The following is a 16,054-nucleotide window of genomic DNA, read 5'->3' as shown; positions in this document are numbered from 1 at the left end:
CAATTCCAAGGAAGCCTGACCAGGTAAGGAGCAGTTGGGTGTCCTGTCCTGGCTGCTGTCATGCCCAGTGCCAGGGCTTGGCTCTCTTCTGTTCTCTAAACCCTGGAGTTGTTGGCTGAGGGTGGAGTATGCAGGTTACCTCAGCATCAGAGCTCCTGCATCGGAGGTGCAGGCTGAGCATGATCTTTGCTGGAATCCTTGCATGTCCCAAAACTTTCTGAAGAGAGCTTGCAAATGTTACCTCATCAGGAAACCTTAATCAGAGCAATGTTCACAAAATTTTGGCATGCTCGGAGAATCCTGGCTACCCAGAACATTTAGTCTCTTTGCTGGGGACAGGTACGGGTTGTTGGTGTGTTACCGGATTTAGTGGATGATGTAGGACATCTCAGATCTGAGCTCTTGCTGCCACATGCCTTCTGACCACATGTGCCAACAGCCTGTAGCCTGCCCAAATGGGAACATTATTGTAAAGTGATTCCTGTACTGTTGCTAAAAGCTTTTAGAGCTTCTGGGTTCATGTCACCCTGGGAAGGTCTGTGGCTTCCCAACAACAGGAACATCTAGAAGCTCTGTCCAAGCCTCAGAGTGAGCCCTCCTCAAGGACGTGGTTTGATGTAACAAATTGGTTTTGCAGGAACACAGGGTGCCATTGCGCCTGCTGCTGCTGAAGTGCTTTGGAGCCATGTGCAACCTGGATGCTGCCGTGATCTCAACGCTCGTGAATTCTGTGCTGCCCATGGAGCTGGCCCGGGACATGCAGACTCACACACAGGGTGAGCCAGAGCTGCTGTTCCCACAGCCCTGGGAGTGTTTGCTCCCATTGCATGATTTGCAGCAGCAGCATGGCCCCCTGTTGCCCAGCTGCTCCACATGCCTGGGGGGAATGGTGTCTGGTTTTAAAGTTATTCAGGTTATTACCACTGTAACTGGGGAATGCACAGGAAGGGATGTTTCAGTCCAACAGTGCCAGGCCCTCCAGCTCTTGAACATGCAATTAATGATCTGTGTCATTTCTTGTAGATTTCTTAAAACACATTTTGAGTTGTTCCAGTTTTGTTTCATAATGCTGACAAGAGACACTTGCAGATCTCAAGGAAGATCTATGCAGTTTCTTAGAGAGTTTTTTCCAGTGTTCTATACCCAATTTTTGTGGTGTTTCATTGTGGTGAGTGAGATGTGTGCTGGTTAAAAGAAAGGGCCTTCTCTCCACCACTGTGCCAAGAGAGATGACAGTGCTGTTGTTGGCATTGCAGTCCTGGTCCTTTGCAGGATAGTGCCATGGCCCAGGTTTTCCCAGCTCTTTGCTTTTCATACTCAGGCTTTGCCCTCATGTTCCTTCTACTTCCCACTCCATTTGTTAGGATGAACTGTCCCAGCTACTAATAGGAATGTCCTTCGTGCCCTCAGAGCTCCTGCTTAGCCCAGTGTCCTTTATTCTGGGCAGCCAGAAGCATATGCTGGGGAAAAGCCTGAGTAAGGTGAGCATGTAGTAATACTCCCCTGGAGTTACCTTCTAGCTCCCCACACATGCCTGGTCTTGGACAGTCATAGCTTTGCTCCCCATTTTGAAGCCTACCTGTAGGCTACCAATACTGGCAGTGGCATATTTCTCTTAAAAGAACGTTGAAAATCCATTGTCTTGTGTAATTGTGGCCCACAATTATAGTAGCTGTTGAGTGACCATGTGGATCAAATTAGAAGAGCCTGGTGTTTGCAGCCTTGCTGCCCTGGTTGCAGTCTGTTAGTTTGTTGTGGGTGTCATGGAGCTGTGGAGGAACATAATTTGGTGGTGAGACTGTGTAGGGGTTGACAGGTCTGCAGGGAACAGGGACTGTCCCATCCATTTTATGTGAGCTGAGTAAATGACCTAGATGACCACTTTGAACCTGCATAATAGACATTCCTGTCCCCAGCAACCCACCTCAGACTGCCAACATGACTCTGCTGGGCAGCATTAACAGGGCTCATCTCGTGTCTGGAAGGGGCTGTGGGAGATGAAAATCAATCCTGTGGCAGAAGGCTTTGCAGTTGTCTCTGCCTAGATGCTTGGAAGTGCAGGCATGTCAGAGGTGAGGAGGGTGGCATTTCAGGGCAGGGGGAAGGGCTGGTGCTGTGCGACTGCAAGTATTACTCCTGTGCTGGCTGTGCTTCCTCTTTTGTTACTGCTGCTTATAAATTCTGTGCTGTGAACTTACCATACTCTTGGTGTTTAATCTGGTTAGGCCTGAGAAGCATCTCCTCCAGGCTGAGGTTTTACTGCCCAAGAAGCAAATGCTGCTTGGTTATGGGACTGTGACTGTGTTCCTGCAGCAGCATTTCTTCTGATTTTGTGCTGCCAAAAATAAACTTTATTGTGCCTCCATCATTCATTCACAAAGACTGTCTCCAAGTGAGCATCCTGTGCACCTTCCCAAACAGGGTTCTGTCTCCTGCCCTGTTCCTGAGCTGTCTTTGTGCAGGCAGAGTGGGCTGGTCACCCTTCTTACTTCTTGCCTGGTTGCAGTGATGCTGTGTTTTGCCTGGGGCTCTGTCAACCCAGACAGCACAGCTAATTCAATCTCTCGGTGGGTTTGGAGCTTTGAGCTCTGACCTATGTGACTTCTGCACACCTCTGCTGATCTCCAGGTAGTACTTAGGCTGGAGCAGGCCTGTGTCTCAGCAAGTCTTAGCTCTGCTTTGGGGTCATAAAAGTAGGGCAGTGGAAGTGGGTGAGAAGTGGCTCTACTGTGTCCTCTGAGCTGCCAGCCTGCAGCTCTGCAGCATCTCCCTTTCCCTAGCATCATCTCAAGGTGGTCCAGTTGGAGGGTGAAAAGCTGCTCCTCCTTTGCTGACAGACCACTGTGTGGGTACAGGACCTCACAAATCAGTGTCTTCATCCTGTGCTGCTTTCCTTGGGCTAAGCTTTATGGTAGGCACTTGTGCAATGGCATCTGTGCATCATCCAGTCCTCTCAGCCTTCACAGTGGGGCAGCAGGGGGGTAACCATCCGTGGTTACCAAATGTGTCTGTCCTTCAGAGGTGTTTCAGGGCATTAGTAGTTCCCTCCTGCCATGCTGGTGCTTTACTGCTTCATGTGCTGCCAGCAAATGGCAAGCTTGTGTGAAAACATGACCTTGAATCCTAGAATGACTTGAGCTTATTTTGGTGCTAAAAACTGGGGAATAGCAGCTGATCCGTGACATGCTGTGGAATAGCTAATCCCTCCTGTGGGTGACTGCAGCCAGAGCAGTCAGTGCCAACACTACACAACTGGGGAGTTGGAACTGGCTGCAGCAGCTCTGTGGGATCCCTCCTGGCTTATTATTGAAGAGCAGCTGGGGCAGAAGCTCTGTCTGTGGATGCTGGGTGCCTTTGGTGAGAAGGGCTTTACCCTGGGACTGATGCAGGCATGTTGGCTGCTGGCCAGTTCTTCTGCAGATGTTTGGGTCTTACTGCTTCTGGACAGCTCCTTCCCTCTGCTGCAGCTGGCCTGCATATCTGTCCATGTTAGAACACCTTATAATAAGCCACAGCAAAACAGAATTAGCCAGAACAATTCCAAAGAAAACAGACAGGGATAATCCAATCTATAATCATGACTTTCTCCCTTGCTGCAGCACAGTTTACATGCAAGTCAGCTGTCAGGCTCTTCCCTCAGTCACAGACAATTGTGTCTGCTTCCAGTGCCCACATTTCACACTGCTGTGTTTAGAAGGTGGAAGCAAGGTTTTCAAAGGCCTCTGAGAAATGCTTTTCATACATGATTGCAGTTTCTCACCACTGTCTCAGTAGTCTTCAGCAATGCAGGCTGGTAAGCAAGCAGCTGTATCTCTCCCACCTGTCATGGCTACTTCAGTGATGCTTTTCAATCTGTTGTCAGCAGTCCCTCTGCTTCAGGAGAGCTGCATTGATACTACTTAATTTCTGACAGCCACTGGCACTGCTGTGTAAGGTAAAAACCAAAAGCTGTGTTTTGACTGACAGTTACTCTGTTCTTCAGCATGGTGAGTCTTGGAATCTTGTCCTGCTGCAGCAGGGACACTCCCAAAAACTTGTAGAGCTTATGCAGTGTGAGTGTCCTGGATTCATCTGGATTTGCCCCAAGTTCTGGTTTCTGGCTGGTTTCAGCATTCTTTGATTTGTCATCTTTAGGGAAATACAACAAGATTTGCCTCCTAGTCATGTAGACTGCTGTCAGCCAAGATGAATGGACATCAGTTAATGGCAGATGGACCAAGGAGGTATAAAACTACTCTCTTCTCTCCCATCTCTAGTCTGTTTCTCCATATTTGCTACTGCCATATTTATCACTGGCTTCTGGCTCTCACTTTATTTCATTGCTCCTGATGTGGTGAGGGAAAACGTTTTGTTGACAAAATAAAGCCTTTCTAGGAACATGAAAACAGCAGCTCCCTGTGTCTACCTACTGGAGTGTCCTTCCTCTGAGACCCAGCTCCTGTAGAGGAGGGAAGAATGAAGAAATCATGTGGTGAACAGTTTGTCAGATCCCTTTTCTGCTACAGTCTGCTTTGGCATTACTGTCACCTTATAGCTGAGAACTTCTTATATAAGAAGTATGAATTATATTTAAGTCATTAAATATCCTCCCTCTCTGTTTACAGAGAGTAAACAGCAATTTTCAGCCTTCCTTTGCTGCCACATGGTCTACAAACTCTTAATCTTGTTCATACTGTAGTATCTGGTTAAGCTGCAAGTGATCTATTTTTACTCCGAGTACTTGCTGATGGAAAACTGAGGCATCGTGTGGAAGTGTGACAGTGTGAGTGTGCTTTGAGTGGAGAGGCTTTGCTGACAGAGCTGACTTCCCAGGGGCATGGGACTGGAAGGACTCCATGGCATTTTACCCCCATGCTGACAGTAAACCTGAGAGCTGCCAAATGTTGCGAGTCCCTTGGCCAAGTCCAGGAGTAAGTGGTGACATTGAAGGCATCAGCCTGTGCAGTCACAGCCAAACTGTAGGGTGCAGATGTTTAGAGATTGGCTGCTTTGTGCATGGAGAAGTTAAATATCTTAAAGTGTTTGGAGGGGGCATTGGAACTGGTGTGTATTGTGCAGGGCAGCAGTATGGCCAGGAAAAGCATCATAGATTGAAGGGGCCTTTTTCTCCTCCAATGAAAAGTAGTTTTGGTCAGTTTTTCATAATTACACCTTCAGTTTCCTTGTGCCCCAGGGCTCTTTCTGGCAGATGTAGCTGAACTTTATTTAGCCAGTACATGTGGTAACCTAAATAATACTCATTTTCCTATTGCCTTCAGACTTGCTGAACTGGACAGAGGCTACATTTGATGAGGGCACAGATCCTATTTGATGACTTTTTTGTTGTTGTTGTTGTTCTGCAAACATCTATTGAGAGGTATCCATTAATTAAAATTCAGGAAAGACACTGGCAGGGGTTCTTTGGAGCATTCACATATAGCTGCTGCCAGCGAAAATTGTGTTGGACTAGCAGGCTGTGGGATGTATCAGTGCTGGAGATGTGTGGCCTGGGAGGTGGGCAGATGCACAGCCTGAGCAGTGATCTGCTCTCCCCAGGGACCTTTTATACCTTCAGGCAGAGCTGAGGTAGCAAAAGTAGAGCTGTGCAGAGATGGTAACAAGCAGCATGGCTGTCTGGGGGTGGTGTTGGTTGGAACAGGCAGTATTTTGAGCTGGCCAGATGGATGCTTTTTCTGGGTTCAGTAATTACATAACTATGGGATGTGTCCTGGGACTGTGCAGGGGAGGTTTTTAATTATTCAGATCAAGTTTGCCCAGATCCTCTGAAGTAGAGGGGAGAAAAATAGAGGACTCTTGTTATGATTATTTTTAAATTGCTTTGGAAACACGGCACAGAAGGCGTGTGCTGTGCTAAAATGGAGAAAAACACCCTTACTGCTCAGTCAGTACAGGAATGAGGAGAGTTAAATGCCTGTATGAAATGTGTGACTTCCCAGCTGCAGCTGGGGAAAGGTTTCATATCCTCAGAAGAGCTAATGACAGGACCTTTGCCTTGCAGATCATCAAAAGATGTGTTACTCTGCACTGGTGCTGGCCATGATGTTCTCCATGGGGGAGCCCCTGCCATATCACCACTATGGTAAGAGTGGGTTGTGCTCATAGCAGAGCTGGTGATGGGATATCTGGGGCATGCTGGCAGACATGGGGAAAGGACTTCTCCTAATGGTCAAGGCCAGGGACAGCTCAGTGGAAGGCCCAGCAAGAGCAGGGTGTGTTCTTTCTCAATAGAGCCTGGCAGCTGAGGCACAGGGCTGAGATGCCACATTTCCAAAGAGCAGCACAAATCTGGGTTAGAGCAGTGGAGGACTGAATGCCATGCTGCAGGCAACATGGATTTGCCCATCCCCGTGACTAAATGGCATTATTTTTTTTTACCTCTGGCCTGTGTGAAAGCACACAGCTCTTACTTGCTTTGGAGACTGTCTGCTGATGAGGCTGAGATCCCAGATCCCTACACAAACACCCACTAAGGCTGTCAGCTGCATAATGTGGCCTCTTTCTGGTCTCTCTTCTAGTAGGATAGTGCAGCTCTCTGTAATTCAGGCTCTTAGGGAAAGTGGAGATGATTAAGGGTATTGTGGTCAATTACAAAGTGCAAATATTGTCCCTATTTTATCCTCTGTCCTTTCATTTCAGCCAGAAAGCCCTGCCCACTTCTTTCCACAGCTGTTTTGTATTTGGGAAATTCTGAGCTTAATTTTCCTAGAAATGCAGTAGAGATTTTTATAAATATCTTGTCAGCAGCTTTACCTTAACCCTGGGTAAACATGTACAAGATTTAAAGTGGTGCAGTAGAGACTGGAATGAGCCTCTTCACCTCCTATTTATCTCTCCTTGTGTAACCCTGGCAGTTATTTCCTGCAGGTGGACTTATTTGCATGAGCTCCTGAGCTTTCCTAATAGCTGAATTGAAAACTGGGTTATTACTAATGATCTAGGTTATTAGGGTTTTTTTGAAAGAGATTTAATGAACCAGTGGTCAAGAATGCCAATCTCTTCCTACCTTGAAGCCTTCATTGGTGGTATTGTTTCTGCAGCAGCTAGAGCAGGATTTGGTGTTTTGTTTACTCAAAAAAAAAAAAAAATTCCGTTTGGGGTACCAAATTTCAGCAACTCCCTGCACTGTGTCTCACACAAAGATGCTTCAGTGGTCTGTCTAGTCCACTTGAAGAGCCCTTCATTCCCCAGAGGCTGACACTAATGGTTTTTAAGCATAAAAGATCAGAGAAATGGCTTGGGTGGTCCCTTGTTGCTTGGTTTATTTTGCACTGTGCTGTTAATGCCCTTTCTCCTTGTGCAGAACATCTCAACTCTCAGTTTGTGCAGTTCCTGCTGGATGTGATTGAGGATGGGCTGCCCTCGGACACCACTGACCAGCTGCCTGACTTATTTGTCAACGTCCTTCTGGCCTTCAATCTCCACATTCCAGGTTGAACTGGTGCTGCTCTGCCTTGGCAGGATTTCAGTGGTCTGGAGTGAGAGTGTGAAAAATGGGTCTTGATGGTGCTATAACCACCAACCAGCTCTCCTGGTCTCTGGCACTACACTGTGTTTAAATGTCATGCAAAACCCTCGAGGAAAAAATGGTCTGAGAGTCCCTGCCCAGCAGCTCTGGGCAGCTCAGTGGATTTGTCACTGGGCTTCCACGGTGCCCAGTCAAAAGAGTTGTTGGGGTGTACTTGCAGAGCATGGGTGGAGTTAATTTATTGGAGTTAATTTATAGACCTGGGAGAGAAGATGCTTCAGTGGGAATTTCTCAATACCAACTCACAGCAAAAGTCCTCTGCCTTCTGCAGGTCTTGGCAAAGCTTCTGCTTCCCTATCCACACTGCCTGAAGCTCATTCAGTGCCAAGTTGCTGAGGCCAGGCCCTTCAGCATTGGCCTGAGATGTGCTCTCCCCTCTTTGCCCTTGTTCTCTCTCCTCCCTGCCCTCCTGAGTTCCATGAGGACAGACAGCAGATCAGGTCCTTAGGGAAGAGCATCTTCCTTCTCTCTGCCTGCACATTTTGAAGCCTGATGGAAGATTGGAGTATAGTTCCAGGTCCTGCTAAGAGAGGCCATTCCTTAACCCAGTCTCCTGTTGCTCCAATTGTCTTTAGTTATTTATTTACCCTTGGTCTACTTCATGACATTATCCTGGAATTTTTGGAGGAGGGGAGGATAAAGCAGCAATGTCCAGTAATTTACCTGTTATTTTGGGTTGTGCATCATTCAAATTTAGGCAGAAGTTTCTAATTTCCTGTGAAAGTTGAGTGCACAGAAACTGATAAAGTATGTCTCTGCTGCTTTCATTCATTACCCCTTCCCACACTTATCCACATCCTTGCTGGCTACTGTAATTAGTCAGTAATGCATGACAGGCAGTGTGTTTCTGGGGATTATTGCCCACCTGGGGCATAGCTAAGAGCAGTGACTTTTTCTCTGATGCTAAGAACATGTTAAATGATGTTCACATTCCTTATTGGTGGATTGAATTTTTATCCCTATGTCTGCAAGATTCATCATTCATGCAGTTCAGTGGTGCAGCATTAGTTCAAAAACTCTCCTAAATGCATATTCTATCGATGTCCTTCAGGATCCTGAAACACTTTACAGCCTGTGAAATATTACAGGCCACAGAAATAGCCACACTGAGCTGTTTATGTGATTAAGTGTGCACACTCACACACACACAAAAGCTCTGCTAGGATAAATGCATTTTACAGCAAATCACTCCCAGACCAGGCAAAGGGACAGTTCCTAGAAGTCTTCAGCCTGTGCACTTGCACAGCACAGTTCTGAGGGCTGGGAAAAACTTTTCTCTTCTGGGATGCTCCTGGGACCCTTCTTAAGAGAACTCATAAGACTCTAAGTTCCAGAAGGGTACTGCTGGTAGGAAGGAAGAAGGTACCAAAGAATGGAGCCCTTGGCTGCAGAGGGTTGTGAGCAGAGGTAATGATTGACAACATAAAGCCTTTGCAAGGTATTTTCCCAGTGTTTGGCTGGCAAGGTGGGAACCCACATATGAATGAGATATATGGAGAAAGCACCAAGTTGCAAGTGTTTCATGTGCTGTTTCCAGATTTATTTCACCTTCTCTCTCCCTGCTTACCTACTCTGGCCTGAAACCTTTTGTAGCCCTGATAGACTGTGGCTCCCCAAAGCACCCCAGAGTATTGATGTTAAATAGGGGGCACACGTTGTGTGTTTTTATCACCATGGTCTTCAGGAGAAAAGGGAGATACTGAACAGGTTTCTTCCTTAGTTCCAGAACACAGTGTGATCATGACTACAATAAGCAAGCACTCCAATGTGAAGACTTTCACAGAGAAGCTGCTGCTGCTGCTGAACAGAGGAGGTGAGTGTGTGTGTGTGGCACTGTTGCATGCCTGAGAGGGGGTGCACAAAGATCCTTGGGGAGACACGGCCATGCTCTTACAGGGTAGGATGTCAGGGGTGCAGGTGGCTGAGGAGCTGTCAGCTCAGGCTGTGCTGTGCTGCTTCCTGTTGAGTTTGTAAGGGTGACAGTCTGCGTTACTGAGGATGGAGCTGCACAAGGAATAAGGTAATGGCTAATGGCATCTAGAGACAGAGGAGGGGCTGCCATTTCCATACTTCTGGGTCAGATCAGCTCCATCTCAGAGTATGGACCAGCTGCCATGGGCAAGCTCTTGTCTAGGAGGCAAGCTGGTCCTTGGCCACTTCTGTCCTTGGCCAGGCAGAGGACTCAATGTGTGCTGGCATAGAAACCTCTGCATGTGCTGGCAAACATCTGCCCTGGGGGACAGATGCAGAGGGAGCTTCTGTCTTCAGAAATGCTGCTTAGAGTGGAACTTTCCATTTTTGAATTGCCAGCAGAGGGTTAGCCTTGTGTCTGCTTCAGGCACGGAGTGAAATCCAGTGTACTTGTGGAGCTGTTGCAGAGCAGATTGCTGGAACACTGGAGATCTCTGCAGGAAGAGTGGTGCCAGGTCTCTCAGCCTGTGCTGCAGGCCACTCTTGTGCTTGCTAATACCTTCTGGAGCACGGGAGCTTTACTGCCTGAGAGAACTCATTTTGTTGAGCTGCTGGAAATAACCCATCCTGCGATGCATGCAGCTCATCTTTCTCTGGCTTTAGTTCTCTTTGGGGCTGCAAATCAGTCTGCTACTATATCAGCTTGAGGGCAGCAGGCACCTCGGTGCTCTTCTGTCTGGCCTCCTCCCAAAGCCTTTGTTTAGCCCTTTCCCTGCCAGATTCCCTGCAGAGATCACCTTACAGTGAGGAGCTGGGAGAAGAAAGAGGGGGGCCACAACCTAATGAAGATGCTTCTGTTTCGCCCGCCTTCCTGACAACTGCTGGAGGAGCTGCCATGGCCCAGAGCCCCTCTTGGAGTCTGCAGGGATGTGTGTTGCAAGAGAACAGGATGTGGTGGCTCATTTAAACTTGGAACTGTTTCTTTTCTTGCTTCTGGGACAGTACTAGCCTGGTCTCTGGTGAAAGCTTGTTTTTGGTACAGGCTCTGATGGGCTTTTCAGAGGGGTTATTGAACCCCTTTTAATAAACCAGGGAGAAAATGAGTGGTGGCTGTTGAGCAAAAAGAGGAGATACTGAGAAGCATTGTGCTAATGTGCTCTCACCTGGGATGGTCAGTGAAACATAAACAGAGATTAATGCTCATCATAATGAGTTTGTTCTTATCTTGGTAGCCTGCAGTGCTGCCATCCTGATTACACATCTTTGAGCACCAGAGCTATCCATGGGCAGGGAGTGGCTGGCTGAGGGCAGGGCAGCCTCCTCTCTAAAGGGTCTCATAAAGGGAAGTGGACTGAGAATGGAGCAGAGGGGCAATGGGGAGCGTGTGGCTCAGCACAGTGTCTCTGCCCCCAGATGATCCAGTTTGCATCTTCAAGCATCAGCCTCAGCCACCACACTCAGTGCTGAAGTTTCTGCAGGACATCTTTGCCAGCAAGGATACAGCCAGCATCTTCTATCACACAGACATGATGGTCCTGATAGACATCCTGGTGCGGCAGATTGCGGATCTCTCCCCTGGAGACAAGGTGCTCACAGTAACCCATAGGCACTGGGGGAGGGAGCACAGTCCCAAGCAATGGTGTTTTTCCTGGCCCCTCATGGGGCCTGCTGGTGCAGGCAAGAGTGGAGTTCTGGGGTGGGCACAACATTTCTGGGTGCTTACATCAGCCTTCAGAGCTGAGGAGGAAGGGAAGATTTATCCTGCCCAGCACACCAGCATAGCTGAACAAAGTTGCCAGGTTTCTGGTGGTCTGCACACTTCTGGCCAGGAATCTTTGGGAAGAGAGACCCTCTGTGAGTAGTAGTAGGAGGAATTTCTCTTTGGTGTTGCAAGAGGCGGGGAATGTGCATGTGTTCAAGGGCGGGGGAGGAGCAGCACTCTTGCTGTGGGAAAAGCAGAGTTTTCCATAGTTACTAATGATACTTAAGGAAAAGCAGGTGCCTCTGGAGTTGTGCTCTGGTTGATGGTGCAGCAGCAAGCAGCTGTTTTCCTGTGCTCATGCTGTCATGGAGGCTGGCAGGTTGTTTATCTCACTTCAAATCTTTCACTGTGCTCTGTGTTTTGTCTCCCCTCCCACTTGGCAGCTGAGGATGGAGTATCTGTCCCTGATGCATGCCATCATCCGCTCCACGCCCTATCTGCAGCACCAGCACCGCCTCACTGACCTGCAGGGCATCCTGCAGCGCATCCTGGGTGAGGAGGAGGAGGACCAGCAGTGCCAGATGGAGAAACTGATCATCTTGGAGATTTATAAGGAATTCCCAGAAATCTCTTCTGGTACCAGCTAATGCTCCTCAGCTTGGACTGGAGTTTGAACCACTTGGATCGACTATGTCTTTTGTTGACACTTTCTCCCTATTCCCTCCCAGTACAGCTCATACCTTATCTCCCTCTGTGCGAGGCCTAAGGTTGGGACAGTGTTCACCGGCCCTGTGGAAGCGCCAGTGGCAGAGAGGGTGAGGGGTGCCCCCGGGGCCTGGTGCCCGGGGCAGGCAGAGCAGGGTGGGCGCTGGCACGTGGTTTGCCTGCAAGACTCAGCAGGAGCTATTTTGGCAGCTGGTGTTAGTGGGAAGGGCAGAGAGCTTGTGGGGGCTTAGCAGCCAGCATGGGGGGATGTTTAGCTGCACTGGTGTCCCGAGGTCCTGAAGAGAAAGGCCTTTGCCTTAGAGTATCACTTCTTTTCCATGTGCGTCTCTCTCCCTGCAGTGACCAAGTGGAGTCCGCTGGTGCTTGGAAGAAGCTTTTGTAACATCTGTTTCGTTTCCTGCTGCTAGTGCCAATGTGCTGCAGCCCTGCCAAGGGAAAGTAGCTGCTCGCTGTCTAACGCCTCGTCTAGTGAGCCTTTCACTCCTTCCTAGCCTTCAGCTTTGCCTCTGGGCAGCAGCCCACCTTGGGTCATGGAGGTCTTACCCCAGCAGCTGCTTTTCAATCTGCTTTCTATAGTGATGTTTGAATCTGAATTTCTTGCACACTGTGGCAGCCTAGTAAGAGCCACATGGATGACACTGCCCTTAGGAAGCCCTTGGTTGGACACAGCACAAAGACGTGTCCTGCCAAGTGAAGCTGCCACTTGCCACCTCTGTTGAAGCATTGCCTCAGGCAGAGGGGCTGCCCTGGGGCAGGCACACTCTGGTCGTGAAGCGCGTGCATTTCTTGCCTTGAGCTTTGTAGTAGCTCTGCCTCGCTGCCCTCCCTGTCCCCATGGCAGTGCTCAGAGGCAGCGTGAGCCTGGTGTCCAGTAGCTGTTTGTGACTACGCTAATTGTGGGGAACCCTTATTTTTATTTCCTCTAGGTTTTTAGCAAATGGGATTAACCTGCTTCTCTGGTCCAGACAGTCACACACACTAACGTGGGTCTCTTAGATATTTGTGCGCACAGTGTGGTCACTCCCTGTCTCCAGGTCTTCTTTTGCAGTAGCCAGTGTAGGAGCTGTGAAACTGGAAATACTGGGCACTGTATTTACTTTAATTTCTTTTTTTTTGTAAGCTTGAGGGGATGACACAAGCTCTGCAGGCCTGGATTGGCCACTAGGGCAGTGGTGCTTTGAGATCGGAGGGTGTTGGCCTGGCAGCCAAGGGGGGCACAGAAATCAGCCTGGGAATGCCCAAGCTTAATAACCACCCTAGTAGAGAAACCTATTTTTTCCCTGTAAAAATGTGTGAATGTCAAAAGGGATCCTGTATTTTCTTAAACACTAAGTGTAACCTGCAGAAGAATAAAAACGTCTTAAACTGGACTTCTGTGAGTGTAGCCCTGCCTGCCCAGTCCTGTCGTGGGGCACCAAAACGTCAGGAGCGGTTGGGTGCCTGCTGCCCAGAGAGGCAGAGCAGTGGGTGCTGATCTCCAAATGGGGATAATGCAGTTGTTTTCCCTCATTCAGCTTCTTGCCTTGTCTTTCTCTACCAAGTTGCTGGCTGACAAGGAAGGGTGGAGGGCAGCAGCCCTTGCTAGGGGCACAGCCATCACTCCTGGGGCCTGCCCAGCATCGCTGCTCCACATGAAGGGTTTGGCAGAGCTGGACTCTCAGTTTCCTTCCCACAAGGTATGTGCAGCCTCAGCTGGCTCCCAGCAGAGCTGCTCTGGAAGCCAGCCTGAGCAAGGAAGGGTTTAATGGTCTGTACCAAGTGTAATGAATCATGCTTTGGCTGTGGATGTGTGCTCCCAAACCTCAGCCTGTGCCTGCAGCTCTGGTGTGCCTGGGATGGCAGGGGTTCTTCAGTGGAGGACAGCAGGCACAGGGCAGAGCACTATGTTGGCAGCAGGAAGCTGGTGTCTGCTGTTGGCTCTGTGTCAAGAGAGACAGCCAGGCCATGGGCACAGTCCTGCCAGGGCAGGGGTGTAAATGCCAGGTATAAGCTGTGCCACTCCAAACATAGGGATGGCATCAAACTCAGCTACCTGCAGAATCAGGGCCAGGACTGTCCCAGCTCCTGCCTCTTTGGCCTGTTTCTCCAAAGTCCCCTAGCATGTGGCCTTGAAGTGTGCAGTTTGCACATCTGGCTCTGTTGTGACACATAAGGCTGCCAGTGCTCACTGGTGTGTCCCCAAGGTGGCTCTCCTGTGCCTCATTGCTCTGTGCAGCACGTGTGCCCCTGTGCTAACCTCGGCTTGCTTCCGAGGGCTGCTGGGGCTTCTTGTTGGCCGTGACGTGCTGCTGTGGTGAGATGTTCATCTGGCATTTGCCCTCAGTGACGCAGCACAGGCTTTGCTGTGCCAGACAAACCCAGCAGTGGCAGGAGCTGTGGCTCTGCTTGCCAGGAGCCCAGACTGCAGAGCTGGTGGCTCCCACTGGCATCCCCAAGCCGTCGGTGTCCGTGGGATTACTCACCCTATCCCAGCTGCACAGTAGCATAACACCCTCTGCCCTACCACCCTGCTGCCACTGAAGCAAGGGCTAGAAGAGCTGGGGGGCAGCTGGCTGTGGGGTCCAGGCAGAGAGATGCACCTGCTGCACAGGAGAGGCCTTCACTCATCACAGGGAATCAAACTGCAGCATGTAAACTCCCTGTTCCAGCCTGCTCAGCAGATCCTGCTCTCCATATAGGTGAGACACTCAAGATTGTTGTCTGTAATAATGCACAATTAGAGCAGTGTCTCCTTGTATTGGTATTTTTATTGTGGTGCAACACTGAGGGGTGTTGGTGGCTGGCGCGGGGGGAGTGACACATTGCCTGTGACCTGCGCTTCTGCTTTATTGTCTGGAATGATTCAATTACAACTATTTTGTGGCAGTAATACCCTGATAATTTTCTCCTCCTCCCCTGAGCTGTCATCTGGGTAATTAGAACAAATAAACTTGAAAGCCTTCATTACTTTTAAAAAGTATTGCCTCTCTCCTGATTTGGTTTCCTGATGGCACATCCCCAGTTTGAGGAGGTGTGATGTATAATCAGCCAGCATGTTCCTGTTGCATGTGAGTGATGAGCTGCTCTGTGTTAAATGAGGTTTCTTGGGTGAGCTGTGTGCAGGGCCAGGGCTGCTCTGGCCTTATCCTAACAGCACTGAGAGGGCTCAAGTGGATAATTAAGGGTCTGCAGGGGAGAACGTAAATCCCCCAAGAGCGCACTATGCCCATGGCTGGTACGGCCACAGCCCTGTCAGTGCTGGTGCTGGACTGCCCAAGCCAGAGGTGTGGTGGTTGAGGAGGTAATCACTGCAGATTACCCATCCTATGGAGTTCATAAATTAACATGTTGGCTTTTCCAGGGGCGAGGCATCCATATTCACTGGGTGTCAGCCCTGAGCATTGTGTAAGCACCAGGGGAACTTCTCTGTGGCACGTGCTGAGCTGCACTGGCCACCACTTTAGGGCCTGCCTGGTACTTCCTGTCATGATCCTACAATACATGATCAGCACAAGCAGCAGGGCAAGGACAAGCCCTGCCTGCTCTGCCCACCCTGTGGCTTCCCCAGGGGTGGCCAGGCCTTGGCTTCTGCAGGTAGTGGGAGGGCCCCTTTGGAGCTAGGATGTGCGTGGAGGCACAGTGTGTCTCATGTATGCCCTGCCCTTCCCTGCCCCACCCTAAACTCCCATCTCCCAGATTTGCTCCATTTTCCTCCCTGACACAGTTCTTTCTTCCCTAGCATTTGCCCTAGTGTGCCCTCTCCTTCAGCAGGACGTGGCCAAGGATGTCCCTCTACCATGGCACGCAAAACACGAATGAGGATCTAAACCCTGTTATAATCTCCAGTGGATTAGAATGAGATATTAGTTGATTGAATCAAACCAACAGCTAAATTATGAGGATGATGCATTAATAAATCACCATAATGGAAGGGCCTCAAACTTAGTTGTTGGTTTTATTTGATATTGGGGATGCAGGAAGCAAAATCTGCAGCTTTCCCTCTGGTGACGGTACCACACCTTGTGGGTGTTGGCAGCTGGGGTCTGTGTCAGGGCAGCAAAGTGGGATAGCTAAATGATAGCTAAATTTGTGCCAAGCACTTGGGTGCCCATGGGTGGGGAGCTGGGTGGCAGAGGCTGGGCTGTGACACCACTTGCACTGCCTGGAGGAGCGGGACACAGGGAAGCCTGTCTTCATTCACACGGTAAAAC

The 16,054-nt window shown here is 49.4% G+C and overlaps 1 protein-coding gene across 3 annotated transcripts in view; it reads left to right on the top strand.

Annotated features, from left to right (window-relative positions):
- NCKIPSD (NCK interacting protein with SH3 domain) overlaps positions 1 to 13,234 on the top strand; it is a 47,781-nt gene extending 34,547 nt beyond the window's left edge. Inside the window, exons 8-13 of one of the 3 annotated variants that reach the window (XM_030227890.2) lie at positions 638 to 776; positions 5,999 to 6,079; positions 7,301 to 7,429; positions 9,246 to 9,338; positions 10,850 to 11,022; positions 11,582 to 13,234. In XM_030227890.2, coding sequence (XP_030083750.1) covers positions 638 to 776; positions 5,999 to 6,079; positions 7,301 to 7,429; positions 9,246 to 9,338; positions 10,850 to 11,022; positions 11,582 to 11,785 — 819 coding nt within the window. In that variant the 3' untranslated portion in view covers positions 11,786 to 13,234. The other 2 variants (XM_050979243.1, XM_050979244.1) reach the window with 2 other exon arrangements.
- Positions 13,235 to 16,054: the final 2,820 nt, after the last annotated feature.

Source organism: Serinus canaria, chromosome 12 (assembly GCF_022539315.1).
Source record: "Serinus canaria isolate serCan28SL12 chromosome 12, serCan2020, whole genome shotgun sequence".
Classification (NCBI taxonomy): domain Eukaryota; kingdom Metazoa; phylum Chordata; class Aves; order Passeriformes; family Fringillidae; genus Serinus; species Serinus canaria.
Note: the sequence above shows the minus strand (reverse complement) of the source record. Positions and strands in the feature narration are given on the sequence as shown.